Source organism: Diorhabda carinulata, chromosome 10 (assembly GCF_026250575.1).
Source record: "Diorhabda carinulata isolate Delta chromosome 10, icDioCari1.1, whole genome shotgun sequence".
In the NCBI taxonomy this organism is placed as follows: Eukaryota; Metazoa; Arthropoda; class Insecta; order Coleoptera; family Chrysomelidae; genus Diorhabda; species Diorhabda carinulata.
In genome coordinates, this window is record NC_079469.1 from 6504182 (window position 1) to 6525834 (window position 21653).

The 21653-nt window shown below is 30.0% G+C and overlaps 6 protein-coding genes across 7 annotated transcripts in view; 1 reads left to right on the forward strand and 5 right to left on the reverse strand.

Annotated features, from left to right (window-relative positions):
• Positions 1 to 5693: 5693 nt before the first annotated feature.
• Positions 5694 to 8059, forward strand: LOC130898903 (uncharacterized). The gene is made up of 2 exons (XM_057808499.1): positions 5694 to 5827; positions 7918 to 8059. Exons 1-2 carry the CDS (start codon positions 5694 to 5696, stop codon positions 8057 to 8059), a joined length of 276 nt encoding a protein of 91 aa, XP_057664482.1.
• A 1220-nt stretch (positions 8060 to 9279) lies between these two features.
• LOC130898904 (uncharacterized) lies at positions 9280 to 10752 on the reverse strand. The gene is made up of 2 exons (XM_057808500.1): positions 9575 to 10752; positions 9280 to 9508 (listed from the first exon to the last, which is right to left on the reverse strand). Exons 1-2 carry the CDS (start codon positions 10750 to 10752, stop codon positions 9280 to 9282), a joined length of 1407 nt encoding a protein of 468 aa, XP_057664483.1.
• A 1612-nt stretch (positions 10753 to 12364) lies between these two features.
• LOC130898561 (mediator of RNA polymerase II transcription subunit 31) lies at positions 12365 to 13235 on the reverse strand. The gene is made up of 3 exons (XM_057807947.1): positions 13070 to 13235; positions 12918 to 13025; positions 12365 to 12863 (listed from the first exon to the last, which is right to left on the reverse strand). The coding sequence occupies exons 1-3, from the start codon at positions 13089 to 13091 to the stop codon at positions 12532 to 12534; spliced, it is 462 nt and encodes a 153-aa protein (XP_057663930.1). The 5' UTR covers positions 13092 to 13235; the 3' UTR covers positions 12365 to 12531.
• A 1168-nt stretch (positions 13236 to 14403) lies between these two features.
• On the reverse strand, positions 14404 to 16056 carry LOC130898556 (uncharacterized). Its single transcript, XM_057807940.1, has one exon. It carries the CDS (start codon positions 15997 to 15999, stop codon positions 14554 to 14556), a length of 1446 nt encoding a protein of 481 aa, XP_057663923.1. The 5' UTR covers positions 16000 to 16056; the 3' UTR covers positions 14404 to 14553.
• A 373-nt stretch (positions 16057 to 16429) lies between these two features.
• Positions 16430 to 17208, reverse strand: LOC130898551 (cytochrome b-c1 complex subunit Rieske, mitochondrial-like). Its single transcript, XM_057807933.1, has one exon. It carries the CDS (start codon positions 17180 to 17182, stop codon positions 16478 to 16480), a length of 705 nt encoding a protein of 234 aa, XP_057663916.1. The 5' UTR covers positions 17183 to 17208; the 3' UTR covers positions 16430 to 16477.
• Positions 17209 to 17781: 573 nt separating this feature from the next.
• LOC130898871 (ubiquitin carboxyl-terminal hydrolase 32) overlaps positions 17782 to 21653 on the reverse strand; it is a 29254-nt gene continuing 25382 nt past the window's right edge. For both annotated transcript variants that reach the window (XM_057808449.1, XM_057808448.1), the window contains exons 19-21: positions 21141 to 21635; positions 20413 to 20904; positions 17782 to 20347 (exon numbers count right to left, since the gene is read on the reverse strand). In XM_057808449.1, coding sequence (XP_057664432.1) covers positions 20261 to 20347; positions 20413 to 20904; positions 21141 to 21635 — 1074 coding nt within the window. In that variant the 3' untranslated portion in view covers positions 17782 to 20260. The remainder of the gene's footprint in view (positions 20348 to 20412; positions 20905 to 21140; positions 21636 to 21653) is intronic.

Consider the following 21653-nt stretch of genomic DNA (forward strand, 5'->3'; position numbering starts at 1 on the left):
CAATTATTTTTGTAAATTTAAATTTCATAATAAATTTTAATATATACAATTTATACAAATATTTCTCGAATTTTATTAAGGACGAATTTTGAATTGGAAAATGAATTAGCTGAATACTATAAGGGGACCCTGACCGAAATATATTAGCTAACAAATTGAGAAATCTTTTGTTATATAAAATTCAAAAACTTCCAACGCCTCAGATCGGATTTCAATATTAATGACGAATATTTGTAGATCGTTAGAAAATGACCTTGATCAAGATTCGTTAGGTAGGAACCATTAAAATCCTTTTTATTACGTAATCATGAATCACACAAAAAAACCTCTTAGAAAGAATAAACGTATACCGAAAAATAAGTAAAAGTTACACAAGATAAATAAAAAACTGGAATTTATTTTGTACTAATCCTCAAAGGACAGTAAAAAATGCTCGGTTTGAAGTTTAATTCTGGTTTTTATGTATTTTTAATATAATAAATTAAAATGTGAAATATATTATTCAAATTCTGTAATAAAAAAAATTTTCGTGATTTTAAAAAGTATTTTCTACATCCTCCATTTAGTAGCTTTCTTTTTAAATAATAGAAACAAATATAGATTCTCACAAATATACTGATTTTAATTTTACTATTTCAAGAACAACTATCATTTGAATTGTTACGTTTGATTGTTAGGTTTTAATTGTTCAAAGATACCTAAAAAAGTTGAATGAACTAACTATAAACATTTTTATGATATGTAATTATAAAAAATTGAGAAATACGATATAACTATCTTTTTACCACTGATTTTCCTCAGTAAACTTTAGCGGATTTACTTAGATTTGTCAAAGCATCGTTAGTTTTTAAGAAAAAAACATCAAGTATCTGAAATTTGTGCTTATATTTTGCCAAAATATGCTTGAATTTTGTTTATTTTTGAAAAATTCACAGAAAAACAAAAAAACAATTTATATCTATATTAATTCATCCGTAAACAGTTCTGGGTACTCATAGTAAGTCCTAAAGTTTTTTTTGCAACCCAAAAATATCATATTTTCTACATTGTATGGGACTGCTAAGGGCATTAAGTAATATAGAAGAAAGTGATCGAACCATCTTTGGGAAAAAATTACAAAAGTGAATAAATTTCTAGAATTATCCGTGGCATTAATTTTGTAAATCATATCTGTATATGGCAAAATAATTTTAACCAGAAGTCGACTGTAACTTTGTTATTTTGAATAGAGCACTCTATATATTAATACATTTTTGAAATTTTCGTAAAATTTTAGTATACTTTCTTCGAAAATTGCATACTTTTTGAGTTATTAATTTTTTATGAAAAATTTGACCGTTGCAGACTCATAAATTATTTTTTTTCGAGGATACGAAGATATGAAAATGGTTTTTGTTCGGTTGCTTTATATACTTTATATACACACAGGGTGTGTATAAAAAGCGTTCAAAATTTAACTTCATAAATATCAAATTCTTTATTTTTTAAAACAGAACCACCAGGATTTTTCTATTTTAATGCATTCGGGAGTAAGAAATAAGGCAAATTCATGTATACTTTCCTATATCTAAACCGTTATCCAAATATTGAATGTTTTCTGTAATCTGTGAAGGGTCTGCAACAGTCAAATTTTTTACAAAAAAATTAATAACTCAAAAAGTATGCATTTTTCAAAAAAAAGTTTTTAGGCAAAAGTATACTAAAATTTTACGTAGAAATCAAAAATGTATTAATATATACGGTGTTATATTTAAAATAACAAAGTTACAGTCGATTTCTGGCTATTTTTGAAAATATTTGAGTTGAAAAGATCATATCCAAAAACCCAAATCTAAAAATTTTCATGATTCTACTATAAGCATTTTGCTATATACAGATAGTTTTAACTCCTCGTGGGACACCCTGTATACATAAAAAAAAATTTTAATTAAACCCCCAGAAAGGTTCAATCACATTCTACTAACCATTACTCAATGCCCTTAATAATTTCATACAGTATGCAAAGAATCGTCATATTTTGAGTTTTCCTCTACGTATCTCATTATATCGCTCTTTTTCAGGACACCCTGTATATAAAAAAAATCAGTATACTGAAACCGAAAATATATTTATTGAGTTGTTCTGCTTTCCTCTCATTTTAAATATATTAATTTATTTAATTAAGTATAGAACTATAACTGGAGTTTTAAAAAAAAGTGCTTTTCTATTAAATTACATTTTCAACTTACATATTCTCCAAATTACCGTCACTAAAAATGTACCAAATTTTCTAAGTCAAATCCACCAAATCACAATCGCGTTACGAACAATGACTGGTGCCATTTTCTAATAATAAAGAAGGTAGCGCAAGATTTGCAGGTGTTCAGAATGGGGAGATACTGATTTACAACCGCGTTGATAAATTGTTGATTCCTAAGCATGTGTGTAAGATAAGATTTAGATCTTCTTACCCTCACTCGCTTTCTAGGATCGTTAGATTGCGACACACTGTAGAGATATTTGATTGAAAACCAATTACATAAACGATGATAGGTTATTCCACATGATTTGATGTTTTATTTCAAATAGATAATTCCATAAGACAAATAGAAGTGAAAAATTACCACATACAATGGATTTTTGCAATATTTGCTTCATTTCAAATAGTTTGAAATAATTTTCAAACATTTCAAAACTGAATAAAAGGTGCAGGCCCGGACTGGTAAGGTTTAAAAGTCTCCGATCGCGAGTGCCCCAGGCCCGAGAGGACCCCGAGTTTCTTTCATCAATTGTTGATGAAAAATTATTAATCAGTGAAGTCAGTGTAAATTCAGCTGAATCCTCTAGTGGTTTTAAAGAGATCTCTAATGGAACATTTGATAGAAAATATCGATTCACGGCTAGAAATCTAATAAGTCAATGGCCCAAGTATGAAAACTTTAATTTACTTAATTTCCTTCTAGTCACTTGGCCCAAAGTCTCCGATCGCGAGTGCCCCGGGCCCGAGAGGACCCCGAAGTTCTTTCATCAATTGTTGAAGAAAAATTATTAATCAGTGAAGTCAGTGTAAATTCAGCTGAATCCTCTAGTGGTTTTAAAGAGATCTCTAATGGAACATTTGATAGAAAATATCGATTCACGGCTAGAAATCTAATAAGTCAATGGCCCAAGTATGAAAACTTTAATTTACTTAATTTCCTTCTAGTCACTTGGCCCAAAGTCTCCGATCGCGAGTGCCCCAGGCCCGAGAGGACCCCGAAGTCTTTCATCAATTGTTGAAGAAAAATTATTAATCAGTGAAGTCAGTGTAAATTCAGCTGAATCCTTTAGTAGTTTTAAAGAGATCTCTAATGGAACATTTGATAGCAAATGTCGATTCACGGCTATAAATCTAATAAGTCAATGGCCCAAGTATGAAAACTTTAATTTACTTAATTTCCTTCTAGTCACTTGGCCCAAAGTCTGCGATCCTGGGTGCCCCAGGCCCGAGAGGACCCCGAAGTCTTTCATCAATTGTTGAAGAAAAATTATTAATCAGTGAAGTCAGTGTAAATTCAGCTGAATCCTTTAGTAGTTTTAAAGAGATCTCTAATGGAACATTTGATAGCAAATGTCGATTCACGGCTAGAAATCTAATAAGTCAATGGCCCAAGTATGAAAACTTTAATTTACTTAATTTCCTTCTAGTCACTTTCTCTGTTTCTAAGAAGTTGCAAAGTAAAACCATTGACTATGTTTTAGCTTGGAACTTACTAAAAAACACTGTTTAAAGAAGGAATAACAGACATTTTATGCGAAAACAAAAACCTATGTTAGTGAAGTTAATCTTAATCTGGATGAAAATGACATTTATGTAGAGTTAGAGTTGGACTTTAAGAAAAAAAAAAAACAATGCCTGGTGAAAAATCAAAAGATGAAGCGGACTATATTTCAACTTTAAAGAAAGATTTTGCGGAAAATGAAGAGTAAAGGATTGCTTTTGGTGGGACCTCGAAAAGTTTGACTCTATATTTAAACTTTTTCCACAGAAGCCTAGCAAAGTGTTTATAAACTGTGTAAATTGAAGAGAGAGTCGGCTACGAAAGTTTGTATACAGCAACTTCATAGCGACAGAGTCCACTGAGAACTACGGAAACAGGTGCAGTGACGAAGAAGACTATTGGCACCCAATCGAAGAATCGTAAAAAATGTTCATGTTCACTGCTCTGAAAGTAGACAATATCTCCAATGTTTGACATGTGCTTTTTCTATTGTATGTATGAACTTACTCAATCTGGACTGTTTGCCAACCTCCCATTAATAACGAACAAGAACTATTTGTTAGAGACGCATGCTAAAAAAACATATATGGGTGGATACAGAATCGAATTTTGAGAAAAAATTTAGCATCTACGACCTCCCCCCACCTCCCCATCTTGTCCCCAATATAGCCTAACTTTCAGATATCAAATTCTAATATAAAATATCTCTGCAGAGGAGCAATTCCTATCTCAGGGCCAACTCCAACAAACCCTCCTTATAAAAATTCTCCCTATCCTACCAAATTTAACCAACGAATCTCTCTCTATATTTATAAAATATATTTCTACCAATGGCCTCCCTGGTTGTTTTTTCAAAAGCAGATACACCAGTCTCATGGATTTTTCTCATTCTAAAAACATGTGAATTATTGTTCTTTTTCCCCCCTTCTTGTAGGGATTAGAGGACGCCAAAAATGGAATTTTTAGATCAAGGTCCTTGAGGGGATGCAACTTTTTTACCGTACACGATAGCGAAAAAAGGGGAAGTATATTTGGTAGACAAAAAATCGCCATAATCACATCATAAAATTTAGGGGAAAATATATGCGAAAAAATTCGGAAGAAGATTCAAAAGGTTTTTTTTTTCTAAAATTTTGAGTCGTCATCACTTGTCTTGATATATCCTAGTCATTGATATATAGAAGCACTACTTTCCCCCCACACTTGGTGGGGTCCAGAAAACGCCATTTATTGAAATTGGAGCCGTATTTTTTTGGAGAATCTTCCGGATGTAGAGGGCCTATAAGTGACTTGGGTTAAAAATATTCTTAGAACCAAAAGTCAAAAATCATATTATCTACAAATTCGTATAACAACTTTTCTGAATTTCCTCGCACCCACAGTTTGCTGAGTGTTATCCATACCCCCCCCAGACCGCAAGGTAGAGTGGCCCTTTCACATGTTTTAACTCTAGGCCTAAATGGTTTCAGGCCGAGCCTGAATATACCTAATATCATATTTAGTGAAATTACTAGTTAAGACATTATCAACTGTTCCAATATCATGACAATTTCCCAATGAGATAATAATTTAGAAATCTCACTTCAATTTGGGAATCCCTGTATGTAGTAAACAATTTTCATGTATCAAATTGATAATACGTGTTAAACATAACCCTGTATAATATATCCTCAAGTTAAAAGGCACACTTTTGAAACCTACTTAACGTATATCTTACCAAACAACTCTAACTGTACTTTTGAAATTGAAATTCATTGAATATGTGTGTACGTCCATTTATATAAAATAGTCAACGAAAAAGTTCACTTATATCTAGTCCAAAGTTACATTTATAATCCTTAAGAAGTATAATATTAAAATTTAATTATCAGTGTTTAATGTACCATACATGAAGAGCTGCTCAAAACGTTTTAATATCTTTAAAATACTTTAATTTATAATATCATGAAGAAAATGAAGAATGTTTGGACAGTTCTTATAATCGTAATTGTTATTTGTTTGTTGTGTACCTGTGAAGCTAAGAAAAAGAAGCTCAGTAAAAACAAACTTTTGAGACAAAAGGAAACAAATCCCGTTGACTTTATAAGGTAATTTATTGATTTAAATTCTTTTGGAGGCAGTAATTTGAATACATAAATATATAACCACAACTAATATACAGATAATATATCCAGCGATTGTAATATTATGTCAATCGGTGAGTTTAAATAGCTGCTCTGAGACTATAGGCAAAGTAGTAGGAAATTGATTATGACTTTTAGCAAAAGTTCTTAAACTGTTTTTCCTCGTCAACAACTTTCAAAACCCCTATTGCTAGTTTTAGTTGATACATACAAGGTGTTTCAAAAATAGGTAATCCCGTCTCTATGATAGATAGGAAACTGTAAAATATTTGGGGTTTTCTCAGTAAAAAATTTTCGTTTTTTGCCCCAACTACTGGCTACAGCTACATCCTTCTCATTACAGACAAGTCCAAGAGATCTTGCCAGACGATCTACCGGTTAGAGTGGATTTTTGTCAAACATCCAGCACTCAATTCAAATTTTTTTAAATGTATTTTTTTACGCGACGAGGTATGTTTAACTCCCATAATGAACACTACTTGTGTGATGAGAATCCACATGTCAAAAAGATATCACATTTCCAACACTCATTTAAAGTTAATGTTTGAGCAGCAACAAATTAATAAGTGTCGTAATTGGTTGAATAACCATTTTCCGAATCGATGGATTGGTAGAGGTGCAGAAGTTCCGATTCATTAGCTTCCTCGGTCATGCGATTTTAATCCCTTAGATTACACAGTTCGATTGTATCTTGAAGAAAAAGTTTATGCTACAGAGGTAAATTCGTCTCAAGAATGGAAAGACAGAATTCAACGTCACGTTAATGACCTCATAGCTGACTCCCAACCATTTAGAAGATTAATATACGAAATTTAGATATACTCCTGTTGGATTGCTTCTCTTGGACCATGGAGGTTCACCTAGACCACTTTGGAAATCATAGACCTATAGTCTAAAGATAAATAGTTATCATTCACAATGGACGTTTCTCACTAATTAACTAGATATTTAACAATATTTCAATATTTATGAAGAAGTTCAATAAATATTATAATTCCGGATCATGTGAACTTCATCATTCAATTGGTGCAGATGAGTTGTGGTCTGTAAAACACAAAGTCGGTTTTTTATTGTTCTTACAACGATTTCGTTGTTCTTATAACAACAAAAATCACTTTCTGTTTGTCTATGGTTTATTTTTATGAATGAGAGAGTAATAAAATGATGAAGCACTACACGACATGTAGTAAAATGTTTGAACTGCCGATGGGTATTATTATCAGTTTCCTGTTGGTGGGTTAAAACCAGGAGATAAATCATTTGAAAAGCCCTGTCTTCGACTTACAACAATTTCATCTTGTCAAAATTTATTTGGTGTTTATCCCTCATTGGCCAATGTTTTATCTAAATAAAATATATTTCTTATTTGGTTTCTTATATATTTTATAATCATTAGGTAATTTCTTCTCCATGCTACAATATTGTTTCTTTCTATTGAAGTAGACCCTGTAGTCTGGTCAATTCAGACATGAAAATAGTGGTCAAATAACAAACATTCTCGGAAAGCCAAATATTGGTGGACTGCTGGGATTTACCATTACAAATAAATTTTTAAAAATCCTCATCGATCCTGTGTACTACAAAAGTTATTCGTGGTCAAAAGTCAAAATGTGATGTTTTTTGTATTTTTCTCGAAAACGGTAAGTTTTATCGAAAAAAGACTCGCAATAAAATTATAGATCTCAAAGTTCCCTACAAAAATACTCAGTATGATTTTTTTTAAGAGTTGCCATTCCTGAGATATCGTTATTCTAAGAAACACATTATATATGATTTGCACATACGAGGTCTGACTATTAAATAACGAGACTGGCCGAGTCGTCAAAAACACGTGACTTGGAATAACCTATTTGATAATTCAGTGAAGTAAGCCCCATGATTTAGGTTAGATTGGGTAATTATTTGATATTGATTGAAATACTTAGTCTCTAGCAGGGCCGAAAATTTAACTTTCACCCTTGTAGTGTAATATACTATTTCATATAAAAACTATTTACCCTCTAACTCTCCAGACTACATTTTGTTATACTTTCGGTTTCAAAATTGTGTTTCAGACTGACTGTAATGAGGGTTATATATGGCATTGCAACGAGGGTAGGTTTTGGAGAACAGATTTCCGAAGCTTTAAATGGTGCTTTTGTTCCACCTGGTGCGGACTACGATTCTGATGAGTATGACGACGATTTTGATTATTAGAAAAAAATAATTATGGATATTTATTTTATTATTGAACTGAAACTACAAAGCATTTCGTTAATAGTTTTACTGTATATATATTTATTGTATTTATTAGGTCAATTCAAAAACTTTTTGTTACAATTATATAAATAAAAATTACTTTTTCTACGTCCGTTATAAAAGTCACGTTTTTTTCATACATTTGCTTTCATAAAGCAATTAACTTCTAAATCGGTCAAAAAGCGTGAAAAAAAAGTACCGTAGCGTTTAATTTTTTCGAGCTTTTGCGTTAAAAAAAGTGCCGTAACGTGTCATTATACAATTATAAAATTGTTTCTGTTGCAAGCTCTGCGGAGAGAGGAATTATATAAAATGAAGTGTAACGATATTAATAATACCGGAAATATTTTAATTATCATAATACCTGATAAAAAAACTCATGTTCAACGTCGATTTACAGTTATTGGTGAAATATCTGACAATAGATTAAACTTGGTAAAATTTCCCCAAGAGAGTCTTATGAATTTCTTAGATGTCTATAATAAAAAATTATTGTTAAATTTCAGTATATATAATAAAAATGTGGTCAAACGTTTAAGTAATTTTATTCTAACATTGTCCAAAACCACCCCAAGTTAGAAACGATTGGGACACTTTTGGGTATATGGGAGGATAAAATGTCAGAATAATTCTATTTTTATATGTAATTAATTTTCAAGTAGTATCATTCCGAGGCAGACAAATTGCTATTTCAACTCAAATTGTAGTTAAAATAATGAAAAAATAAATTGTAACAAACATCCCCAACGTCCCTTTATAAATAAACATTAAAAATAATAAAGAATTCTACCACAAATGAAAAGATTTTTATTTATCAATCATTTATACATTTAAAAAATCATTTTAACCTAATCACACAATTACTAAATAATTTGTTCAGTACATAAACTTAACATTTTCTAATTTGACAATTTACATATATCAGTCAAGGGAATTAATCATTTAAAAGTCTATCTACAGGGAAAATATATTTTGTCACTAAATTGGCACAAGTGTCCTACATGGTCATATGTAATTTGAGCAAATCATTTTGTTTATTTACATTGTTTTTTTATTTATACAAAGAATCAGCATTAACAATCAATGCCATTTTGGGTAGAAAAGCACTGAAAATGTTGAGGCTTTCAAGTTGAGAGGAAATTCACATTCTTCACTTTTCACAGTTCCTATAACACTAATTAATGTTTTGATGGAGGTTCCAAATTTCGTGCTGGCCAAGATCTTTTCAAAGTTTCCAAAAATTTATTTGTTGGCGCAGATAGATATTCATCCATTCCATTGAAGTTTATTTTTTTCTGTAAGTACTTCTCAGCTGTAGCTTTAATTAGTTTTTGTTGATGAAACTCTATCATCATCGTAGGTCCTATAGAAATCCCAGTCTTTGATTCTTTATTGTCAATAACTAAACTAGAAAAAAATCTAAAAAAATCATCCTGTTTAATTTTTTCTCTAGGAGAATTTGGTACTTCACACTTATGTGGTGTTAAATAATCAATATATGATATTCCTGTCATAGTAAAACATTTCAGATCAAAATCCAAATTAGGTATAAGGGCAAAGTAACGAGGTTTATTGTTTGTACTATATACCCTTTTGCAAATAGCATACTTATTACTTTCAGCTAAAATGTTCACTAGATGTGTAAATATTTGAAAACTATCATTGAAAATCTCATTTGGTAGTACATAAAATGTATCTTCTCCTCTTAAGTATGTCTCTGAAACAAATTTCTTATGTGTAAACCCCATGATTTCAAAACAACTTTCAGTTTCAATTCTAAACATTTCCTCATCAATTTTCAAACAAGTTCCATGGCGAACAATTCCCCTAATTATTTCAGAATCTTCTACTATTACATTTCGATTTTCTGCCAAAGTTTTAACAAAATTCCTTTGAACTGGTGAATACATCTTTAGAGAAATATCCTTCCTGTAAATCTTTGTAGTAGTAGATTGAATCGATAATTTATGACCAATAGTGAATGGTTTTCTCCATGGCTGACTTCCGTGAGAATTCTTAAAACTGATCAATAAGTGTAAACCAATTTTTGTGTTACAAAGTAAACAATTAGGTCCCTCATCTACAATTCTTTTGGCAACAACTAAATTTTGGTTTTTCTGGTCAACTTGTATTTCTTTCATACACTTTTTCACTAAGCCTGGAGATGTAATTGCAAAAGGTAATTCTATGTTTGGTCCTATTATATAAAGAAACATATTATGTTCTTTGAGTTTTGACACAATTGTTTGAATATTAGATACATCTAGAACTGGTGTATATATAACGTCCAATGTAGTGAAAAAAATCAGTTGTAAAGTTATCAAACCGTTCATACCTACAGCTTCTTCTAAATGATAAATTGCCAGAAGTAAGGCATCTAACCAATTAGATTTTGCCACTTTAGCGTTTTCTATAATTTTAGTAACCGCTTTAGGATCGAAATCTTCAATTTCAGTTGTAAATATATTTGGATAGTTCTTCTCATTGCAGGTTTGTTCCGAATTAACTAAAATAAGTCTATACAAATTTTTGGAATTCATAAACCATTTAAAAGTCGAAAACTGTATTAGACCATCAAGAAGTTCTTCTTTCTTTGACGAACCCACATCAAATAAAACAAGACCACAATCTCTTTTAAATATTGGTGCCATTTTTATTTAAAAATAATAGTTAAATTCGATTTATTTGATAGATAAATATTTACTAAAATGCTGGTTTGTCACAAATTAAGGTTATATGTATACAATCAACAATCCCAGTAACACCAACGCCTCAAAAACTATATCACCATTAATTAATTTAGTGATATAAAAATTCTATTGTCTATTTTTGACAATTTTGAGAAACTTCAATAGTTCAAGTAGATACCATTAAAAATTTTGAGATCGATAACATAAAATTTTAACCATAACAAAATAATAAGGTCCAAAAGTAACGAACTAAAAATTTAATAGTAATAAAGTTAATAGACACGTTCTTATGTGAGCGAATGAGAAAATCTAGTGCTTGTAATATTAACTATCTTGAAACAACAAGAAACCACGAATGCAAATAATAACATATTGAGACTTTGAAAAGTTTTTAGTTAAAATCTGACTACGTAACAAAATTTCCAGCCTCATATAACTTCTCCTAGCTTAAAACCATAAAATTAATTTTAGATAATAGAGAGAGCTTGTTCAACTGGGTGCAAATTGCTGATAGAAAGACAAAGAACATTCGTGTACCACTCTCTGTTCTCTACTCTGATAGAATCGTCATGATGTCGAAGTTTCGAGAGACGAGAGCGGGAAAGGAAGAGAATAACTATTTTTTTATTTTAATCGCGAGTAGAGAAAAATAGAGGGTGGTAAACCGATGCTCTCTCTCCATTTCAATAGTACTACTCCTTACAGATCTCGCTCTCCATCCTTAATATGAACTCCTCAGTTGAAACATTGTATTGCATTGAATGAAAAGTTCAGTAAAATGTAGTAAGCTAAAACTCACGTTCTTTGTGTGGGCGAATGAAAAAGTATTTGTAATATTTGGAAAAGAGTTGTAACAAGAAATATTTTTATGATTTAATAAAACAAAAAGAAATCACGAAAGCATATAATAACAAAATGGAGACTGATTATTTGCAAGATCCACTCTCAAAAATATTGAGTTGAAATCTACTGTAATCTGACCTATCAACAAAATTGCCAACTCCATATATCTTCTCCTATTTTAAAACCATAGTGTTAATAATAAAGACCTAGAGGTCTTTATGGGAGGTATGGGAGCTTATTCAAATGTGCCGGAGCTGTTGATAGAGAGAGAAAGAACATCAGTATACCACTTTCTATCTCTTTCTACTCTGATTAGATTGCCATCACGTCAAAATTCTAAATGGTGGAAACAACAATGAAGAATAATAATGATTTGATTATAACAGCAAGTAGATATAGATATATAGTAGTAAACCGATGCTCTTTCTCTCTCTTTCTTTAGTACTATCTCACGTAGACGCCTTTCTATCTTTAATATTAACTCTATGATTAAAATAAGTGTAGCATTGAATTAAAAGTTGAATTCATCAGTATAAAGTATCTGACAGATTACTTTTACATTATAAAAATCGAAATTCAATGAAGATTACATCCAAAATAACCCACCTACAGAGCAATGTGAAAAGGGCTGATTCAAATATTGTTGTTAGTTAAATAAACTTCCAATTAACCAAAAATTCTTCTAAATTCACAACCAATATGAAAACACTATTGGATCAAAGGAAAAATATAGTATTCTGTATATATTTGAGAGTTGAAAATGTATGAGGTGATTAACAATTTAATAAGAAAAATACTGTAAATACATTATTTAAGCGAATATTTTAATGACTTATAATTACTTAAATAATTCCATATGAAAAAAAATTATGAATAAATCTATAAAACTATAAACTTCTATGATATCTTTGAATTCATCAGCCCGTTACTTTGACTATTCTGCAAACTGTTATTTTGTTCCATGTTACCATTTACCGTAGAAGTTGTTAATAATCTACTTCTTCTCCTAGTATAATGCTGCCACAGTAGAATTTGTTGATTGTCGATGAATTTAGAACATTGTGCGTTTACTAATTCTCTTCTAAAATGTTCGTATTGTAAGAGATCCAGAAAGTATAAACACATAGGATATTTTAAATACTTTGCATATTCTGGTTCTTTCCAATATAGCAGATATTTCAAGTAATTCACAAATGTACTGTCTTTAAAATAACCCCTTTGTGCTAAAACTAAATTAAACTTGATAATAATTAGTAGGAAAAAATTTGAGGTTAACTACTTACAATTTAAATAATTTGGGTTCCCTAAACATTGAACGAACTCCAATTCTACCTGAAAACGATATTTTTGTTGCTCCTCAGTTTCTGGTACACCTGAAACGTAATTCCAACCTTTTAAAGAGATTAAAATAAACTTTTCTTATTGCTAGACATACCTTTCCCTGCTAATGCTGCCATTTTTGTTTTGGTTTTCAACTTTCATTTATCTATGGCTTCTCAACACAGAATGCATGATATACAGGGTGTAATTGATTAGTACATTTTGCAATATGAAAGGATATTTATTACTATTATTTCTATTACAGGTTTATTACTGTTTTTATCTTTCTTAAAACGGATAACTTGAAGCGTTATCTAATTATATACGTACATAAAGTAACTATTCAATCCATTGTATACATAGAATTGAAATGTGTTATTTTAAAAAATATAGTTTTGTCCTACAAGAGGTGGTGAATGATAGCTAACTTACTATTGCCCTACTTACTATTACCCATCTTAACAGTTTATTATGCACTTATTGAGTTATATCTCCGATATACCCTTCTCTTCTGGGGTACGTGTGGTGCGACTCAATTTGAACGAATCTTTAAACTACAAACGAGAGCTATTAGATATTTACTCGGAGTAAACAGCAGGGCTCACTGCAGGGACTTCTTTAAAAGATTAAAAAATCTGACTCTTCCTTACTTATTCATCTTTGAATCCTTTTGCCTAATTCGTAAGCACGCTTCTCCAATTTCTGGGAACGACGTTGCACTCCACGTTCAGAATTGGTTAAGGGTTCAATATTTTACAATACAAAAGAATGCACAATCATTTACAAATTGAAATAAAATCGATATGATCTTTTTTCGCATTCCGCAATAAATTGAGGGCATATTTACTGAAAAGTGCCTTCTGCTTTGTAAACTATTTCTATTCTAATAATAATATTTAATTCCGGGCATGCTGTTTACTGGTTTAATGTTTGCTATGTAATAATTTTGTTACTCATTGTGGTTTTCTTCTTTGTATTGAAATTTTATTTTATTTATCTTTATTTAGTTATTCCTATGTTTGTTTTTAGTTTTTACAAGCTTTTGAGTACAAATTGTAACAATTTTTTTGACAATAAAGCATTTCTCTCTTCTCTTCAAATTTACTAAATATTATAAAATCCACTTTTACACAAAATTGTGTGAATCTACATGTGGAACAGGTTGACATTTTTAAATATTTCATAATCTAATAATAATTATAAGCTTCAAATAGATGGCTTACAAGAATAACTATTTATCCTAGCTATCCAACAAATAATGAAGAAAAATAAAATTAAACAAAATCTTATCCTGATAAGGGCTGCAATAATTCGCCCCTCCTAACTTTGAAATATCAAATAAATTATATAAAATATCCTATATTTTCAAAATAGAATGAAACATATTTAAAAATCATATCCTGTGGACAATGCTAATTGTGATTCAAAATAAATAAACAAAAATTGGAATCTTATACTTTTATTATAAATATATATAAACATTAAATTTCATTACTATTTATTATACAATAACAATTCTTTACAGTATTTAAACTATTTATTTAGACTAAATAATTTAATGAATAATAAATATTTCTTTTCATATACCTATTTAGAAAGTTAATCCTCAAACCTTTCAGGCCAAAGCTGTTTAAAATCTTCTAATTTTTCTGGTTCCAAACAGTAAGAGTCGCTGTCCAGATTTTCAAAATGCAAATCACGTTCAAGATACTTCTTAGCAGTAGCATTAATAAATTTTTGTTGGTAAAACCCTATCATCATAGTGGGACTTAAGGGAATTCTATGGTCAAAATTTGTATCATCGATAATAAGACTATTAAAAAAAGCACAGAAATCATCATCTTCTAATTTTTTATTCACAGGACTATTATATTTATGGGGTACTAAATTCTCTCCAAATGGTAGTCCTGTCATCGTTAAACATTTAGGATTGTGATCCACATTAGGGATAAGTACATAATATTTAGGGTTATTATTACATGCATAAACTCTTTTTATTATACCATATTTATTAGTTTCTTGTAACACATTCACTAAGTGAGTAAATAAATGGTAATCACTATCACTCAATTCTGGAAGTATGTAATATGTTTCGTTACAGCCAATATATGGTTCTGGAATGAATTTTTTGCTAGTAAATCCTATGATATCGAAACACCTTTTTGTATCCATTTTAAACATGTCATCTTCTATTTGAATACATTTGTTGTGAAGAACTATTCCCTTTATCAAATCACTTTCCTCTATTTTTACATCTCTATTATCCGCTAGTGTCTTATCAAAAATTTTTTTTGTATCCAATTGTAAACTCAAAGAAATATCTTTTCTGTAAATTTTTGATGTGCTAACTGGTATAGATAATTTAGTACCTATAGCAATTGGCACTCGACAAGGTTGAGTCCCTTGGTGCTTTTTAAAAGTGACTATAAAATGTATACCAAGTGTGCTATTGCACATTACAGCAGTGTTAACTTCAGATACTATTTTCTTAGCAACAACTAAATTTTCGTTCATTTCATCTATTTGTAGCTGTTTCATACATTTTGATACAGAATTGTTATTTATTATGAAAGGAAATTGGACGTTTGGTCCAATTAAATAAAAATACATTTCATCTTCATTTAATTGCGATATAATTTGTGCAATCTTTTCTTCGTTTAAGCTGGATCCATTTGATGAATCTAAAGTTGTGAAATATATTAACTGTAAGGTGATTAATCCCGGCATTTGTAATCCTTCTTTTAAAAAGTGAATTCCCAAAGACACAGCATTTAACCAATCTGATTGGGCAGTTTCAGCATTCTCTATTAATTCTACTATTGCCTTTGGATCTAAATCTTCAATTTTTGAGATGAATATACCAGGATATTTTTTAGGGTTGGACGTTTCAGCTGAATTTACTAGTATCAATCTGTACAAGCTTTTAGTGTTTAAAAAATATTTAAAAGTTGCAAACTTTATTAGCTCACTAAGAAGTTCATGCTTTTTTGAAGATGCCACATCGAATAAGATAATTCCACAATCTTTCTTTGTTGCAGGAGGCATATTTAAACCAGACAATTTAATTATTGACACTTATTCAGTAAAATAACAGAAAAGTTTGAGAAGCATTTGAAGTGCAAACCATAGACAAATAAAAACAAAGTAAAGGAAATAGATATAAATCATTGAGTTAAATTCAATGATCTTGGCTGCTACATAAAAATTTTAAGTATCTAAAGCACGTAATATAGTTTAAATATATATGTGACTAATTTAAATTATTTGTCGAGGTGTTATTTTGATCTTCTCATTTTTTATTTTTTCACAATATCATATGTATAATAAGTTGCGACGCGAAAGGGAAATAAAATGTAGCAAACAATACAATATACATATTTGTGTTACTGGTTGTATGTGTACTAGAAATATTTTTTTAAATCCCCTTTAAATTTTGTTATTCATATTATAAAAACTAACAATAAAAACCGGATCATGTAGTGTAAAACCTTTTATATGATGACAATATACTTCATAATTAAAACTAACCAACAACTAGGGTATCTTCATTTAGATAATGATGTTCTGGTATTTTCAAATTTATTGGTGCTGGACCTTTTCTAACTCGTCCTGCTGCGTCAAAATGAGCGCCATGGCATGGACAATAATAACCTCCTGGTCCGAAATCTCCTGCGTCTGGTATAGGTGTGCATCCTAAATGAGTACATACTCCAATCACGACTAAAAATTTGGGATTTGTGCATCTATCTTCATCAGTAGCTGGATCTCTAAGGATAGATAAAGGAACTTCTCTAGAAATACGAATCTGCTCTTCTGTTCTGTGTCTTACGAACAACGGCCGTCCTCTCCATTTGAAAGTTACAGATCGTCCTTCTGCGATTTCACTTAGTTTTATTTCTATTTTGGCAAGAGCCAATACGTCTGCAGAAGCATTCATGAAAGTAACATATCTGTATATTTCAGCTTTCGTTGCATATAGTCCCATTAATCCGGCCGCGAATACTATTAAATTAGAGAAAACCTTTCTGGAATTTTCAGAATCATTTGTGATAGATGTAGGTGATCGAACGCTTGATCGTCTATAGCGGGCAAAATCTGGTACTTTAATATCGGTATGGGCATATCGAATAACGCTTAAACATACCAAATCACGAAATGTAAAAAAATTCGGAGTATGGTATTTGTAAAGATTTTGAAATATCTTTTGTGACAATTTAGACTGTAACATATTAAAGTCACAGATATCTGGTTTAATAATTCTGTTATTAAGTTTAGGGGGATGAAAACTGTATTCGCGAAAAAATGACTATTATAGCATTACGTTAATTGTCATATATTTGACGGTAAGACAAGCTTACGTGCTACGAGTGTAATGTTATTTTTACAATAAATTAAAAATTTAAAAAGGCGGTATACAGATATAACGCGAACATGATGCGATCTAGACGTTCATAAATGTCAAAACTAGTTAAGTAACCGTGATAATACACACAATCTTCAAAGTTAACTAACTTTCTACTTTTTACGCGCTAAACGTCAAAAAAATAACTTCACTTTACTAGTATAGTTTGTAGTTGTACATGGTAATAGATTAATTGGATTTTCTCATTTTAAAACTCCATTATAAGAACTGGTTACTAACTCCCTAATCTAATCCCACACGCAAAATATAAAGGTTTTCTTAAGTTTGTCACCAATAAGTTTATCATATAAACCCCGATTCATTCGTGTACGTTTAAAAAATCGTCTGGATCTATTCCTCCAATGTAGTAGAAAACGTTTACTGAATGTTTGCTTATAACTAATTCTATGAAATAAAACAAAAAGTAACAATATACAAGCTTTATTAGAAATGGCACCGTACATAACTGACTGTATATAATGTACACTTACATAAAGGAAATAACTTGTGTCAAATGTAACATATTAAAAATACCTTAAAAAATAGTGGAATCAAAAATATCAGACTAGGAGAACATGTACAGAACTTATACAATAAATTATAAATATTCAAGATCACACTATCTCACATATATATATGTCGATTCATTTTTTTAAAAAAGCATTTACCATCCTTTCAAATATCTTTGGCATATCTATAATAAAAAATGACGAAATAAGGTTAGTAAAATTTACGAGCTAATGAAATTTGTCTGCATAACATCGTTTATTCCAACATTAGTAAGTTAAACCATCGATATTAAGATGACTTCAAGACATCTTGAAAAAATTAGTTATGAAACTATTTAATCAAAAACTTCATTATATTTCTTTTATTCATGAACCAAAAATGTAAAAAGCTCGTAATTTTTATTTAGAACCACAAATTTTCCAATTAAAAATGTTGAGACATGAAAAATTTTCTTAGATTCTGTTTCGCCAATCAAGAAAAAAGAAAATCTCTCCGGCGAGCATCTTTTTTAAAAAATAATCTTTATACAAATAGGCATAGGCTTTATCGTTACTTAATCACAATAATTTTTTATTTATTATTAATTTAATGAGGATATTCTTAAACGAAAAAAATGCTAATGATGTGGCAGATCACTATATATAAGTGGTCAAGAATTATTTCTAGAACTAATAAAGATGGATACTTTTTTACTAAAATCAACTAATAAGGAGGAAACGATCCTTTATAGGGGTGAATTCAAGAACCCTATCTTTTCAAATATCTATCAACCGATTTTAAATGTCGACTTTATTTTATATCCAGCAATGATTTTGTGTTTATCTCAAAATAAAGAATTGGGTATTTAACACATTATTTATTTCAAGTTTAATTGAAAACACATGGAAAATATTCAAGATCAAGAACATTTTTTTATATAATAAAGTCAAAGAAAAGAATTTCTTCATTTAAAAAATAAAATATGATATATAATAACCTCTCCAAAACTCTTTAATTCTTCCCTGGAAATGGTCATCTCCCTTATTATTCAATTTCAGTAAAACATAAAACATTAGATTTGCTCGCTACTGAAAAGAAGCCAAAACATTTACAAAATTGAAGTACAATATACATTTAATATTAATAAATCTCGATTCGAATGAATTTTGGAATGAAATTTTGACAATTCTACCACATCATCGGCCCCATCCGAGCGGTTCATCTTATCTCTATAACTTTCCTTTAAATAAACTGAATAGTAAAAATATAACACCACTATTGTGGTAAATATAAAAATAACTAACAGTTCTTTTAACTATAATAAATGTAACAAATAGGCAACAGAGTTTTAAAAAATTAATAAAGTACTAAATATATTTTTGCAATGTTAATTAAAAACCTAAAATAAAATTATAAGATTTCAATATGAACATTGGGGTTCTACCACAATGTTTTTGTTTGATTTTATTAGATTATTGCCATAGGTTTCATCGATATATTTCGATATTTCCAAAATATATATTTTCCTGCTTTGTATGCGTAATAATTTGGAATGTTGAATCGTGTTATCACATGGATTTACAAAAATATTTTCAAGCCTAAAACGGCTTGTAATTATTTTTCATCTTACCGGGATTTTATTGTAGTACTAAACTTATTTTTAAATTAAAACTCTTTGCCATTAACAAAAATCAATAAAACCAACAAGTATAACCCATAAATTTAAAAAAAAGGTCAGATATTTAGCTCCCAACCTTATATATTTAGAATTTTTATTTTTGGAAAATAAAAATTTTTATATTTTCTAATCCAGAAAACAAAATAGAGTATCAAATGTACTTTATATGTTGAAGGTATTTAGAAAATAAGTAAATTTCACAGAAAATAAATGAAGAGATACAGGTGTAAATGACAATAATTCATGATAAATAGATAAATGATTATCATAACCTTTAGTTTTGCAAAAATAATGTATTGAATAAGTAAGATGAGAATAGGTCACTTGAAGTTTTGTATTTTCATATGTTTTATGTATACTTAATAACTAATTGAAATTTTATCAGATAAATTACAACAAAAAATTATCATTTTTTGTTTCTATCAATATTTGGGGTGAATTATTTGAACATTAACTTTAATTCATACATTTTTGTCATTTATACCTTTATAACTAGACTTGATGAAGGAAACAACACATTTGAAATCACACATTGTGTTGATTAAATTGATCAATAATTAATGGTAATAAATAATAAACTTGTACCTGATTTTAAGAAATGTATAAAAACTAGCAAATATTAACATTCTAAACAAAAATTTATGACTTCCATTTTTTTGTTACGGGAAAATTTTTTTTCCGACCAGATTAACAAACTTAAAATTGAACTACCAGAGCTTTTCTCATAAAACCCCGGGTTACTGAATCGAACATGCTTGCTTTCTTAATTCGGCATCAGTTTCGTCGAGGTCTTCAATAGGCACTTGCTTGCCGTTAGGAACCACCTATTAACAGTAAAATATTTAAAAAATTCATTAAAAACATATCAATTTGTATAATTATAATTTACCTTTGGTAGATACGGGTCATAATCCAAACCAGATCTTTCATAAAACAAAATATATGCGGTACTAGTGTCTATCTTCGGTATCTTCACATCCCGATAAGGACATTTAAAATTATTCAAAGACTTCCTACTGCTGTATTGCGAATCTCCCAACAATTTTTCGTTGTAATTGTCCAAATTTGTTCCTAATTTATCAACGGAACTCATCGAATTCGATCTGGAACTATTCAATGTTTCTACCGAACCTGTATTTTCTTTTTTATCTAAATCTTCAAAGGCTACACTATCGGAGCTTAGTTTTCTAACATTTTTCTTTTTAACTAGTGGGGTACAAGAGGAGGGTCGCGAATTGAGAGAAATTGTCGATTTATTGCTGTTGATTTCAGGATCGGGAAGGACTTCACGACAAGAACTATCGTTGTAGCAGTACCAATTGCCGTTAGGGTTGCAGGCGTAAGAGACATAATGACCACCATTCAGCATCCCAGAATGGCACTACAAATAAAAATACACCGTAATTCCACCAAAAAATATAATTAGTTGTTCCCTTTATGTTAAAATTTCAAAGCCATATAAATAAACATTTTGTTTTAAATAGCTCCAAAGCTAAAATTTTCAAGTTTTGATCCCAATTTTATAGAACTCGAAATAGTTCCTAGACTGTTTATTATTGGAAGCACATAGCAATTTTTTTCATTATTTTGAAATTTAATTTGAAAAAATGTACATACCACAGCAGCATATAGCTGATACTTGAGATCAAAAGCATCCTGTCCTATTTTTAACTGATGCCTATGATAGTCCTTGAGGTGTTCATCTATTATGGGCGTTTTCAATAGACTAGTGGATTCCAATCTCGCCCTACCTTTATTTATCCTCTCCCCCACTCTACTTATCCCTTTATCACTATCATGTAACAATTTACAACTTTCCAAAGGAGAGTTAGAGTCTTTAGAGCATTGTCCTTTACACTTGTCATCCGGATAACACTTTATTTCACCACCCAATTCTTCGTTTTCTTCTACGATTCTTTCTGGTTGAGCGTCGGTTGATTTTTCTAATTCTTCCTGTTTCTTTTCCAAGAGCTGTCGATGTCTGAGGATCGTTTCTTGAGGAACTGATGCTAGGTATGCAGTGGGATCGAAATTCTTGAACGGAAAATTGACTACTTTTTGAGTTTTCACCCACTTTCTATTGACGTAAACGAATCGTTTCAAATGGATGATCTGCGAATAAGAAAAATT

Excerpts from the sequence above, each read along its gene's own strand:
- LOC130898561 (XM_057807947.1), bottom strand. The coding sequence starts at position 13,091 with ATGGCAGCATTAGCAGGGAAAG. Across the intron at positions 13,026-13,069 it reads GGCAGCATTAGCAGGGAAAG|GTTGGAATTACGTTTCAGGT; the intron begins GTATGTCTAGCA and ends TCTCTTTAAAAG. Across the intron at positions 12,864-12,917 it reads GAACCCAAATTATTTAAATT|TTTTAGCACAAAGGGGTTAT; the intron begins GTAAGTAGTTAA and ends AGTTTAATTTAG.
- LOC130898551 (XM_057807933.1), bottom strand. The coding sequence starts at position 17,182 with ATGTTACAGTCTAAATTGTCACAAAAGATATTTCAAAATCTTTACAAA.
- LOC130898903 (XM_057808499.1), top strand. The coding sequence starts at position 5,694 with ATGAAGAATGTTTGGACAGTTCTTATAATCGTAATTGTTATTTGTTTG. Across the intron at positions 5,828-7,917 it reads AATCCCGTTGACTTTATAAG|ACTGACTGTAATGAGGGTTA; the intron begins GTAATTTATTGA and ends ATTGTGTTTCAG.
- LOC130898904 (XM_057808500.1), bottom strand. The coding sequence starts at position 10,752 with ATGGCACCAATATTTAAAAGAGATTGTGGTCTTGTTTTATTTGATGTG. Across the intron at positions 9,509-9,574 it reads GATTATTTAACACCACATAA|TTTAGTTATTGACAATAAAG; the intron begins GTGTGAAGTACC and ends ATTTTTTTCTAG.
- LOC130898556 (XM_057807940.1), bottom strand. The coding sequence starts at position 15,999 with ATGCCTCCTGCAACAAAGAAAGATTGTGGAATTATCTTATTCGATGTG.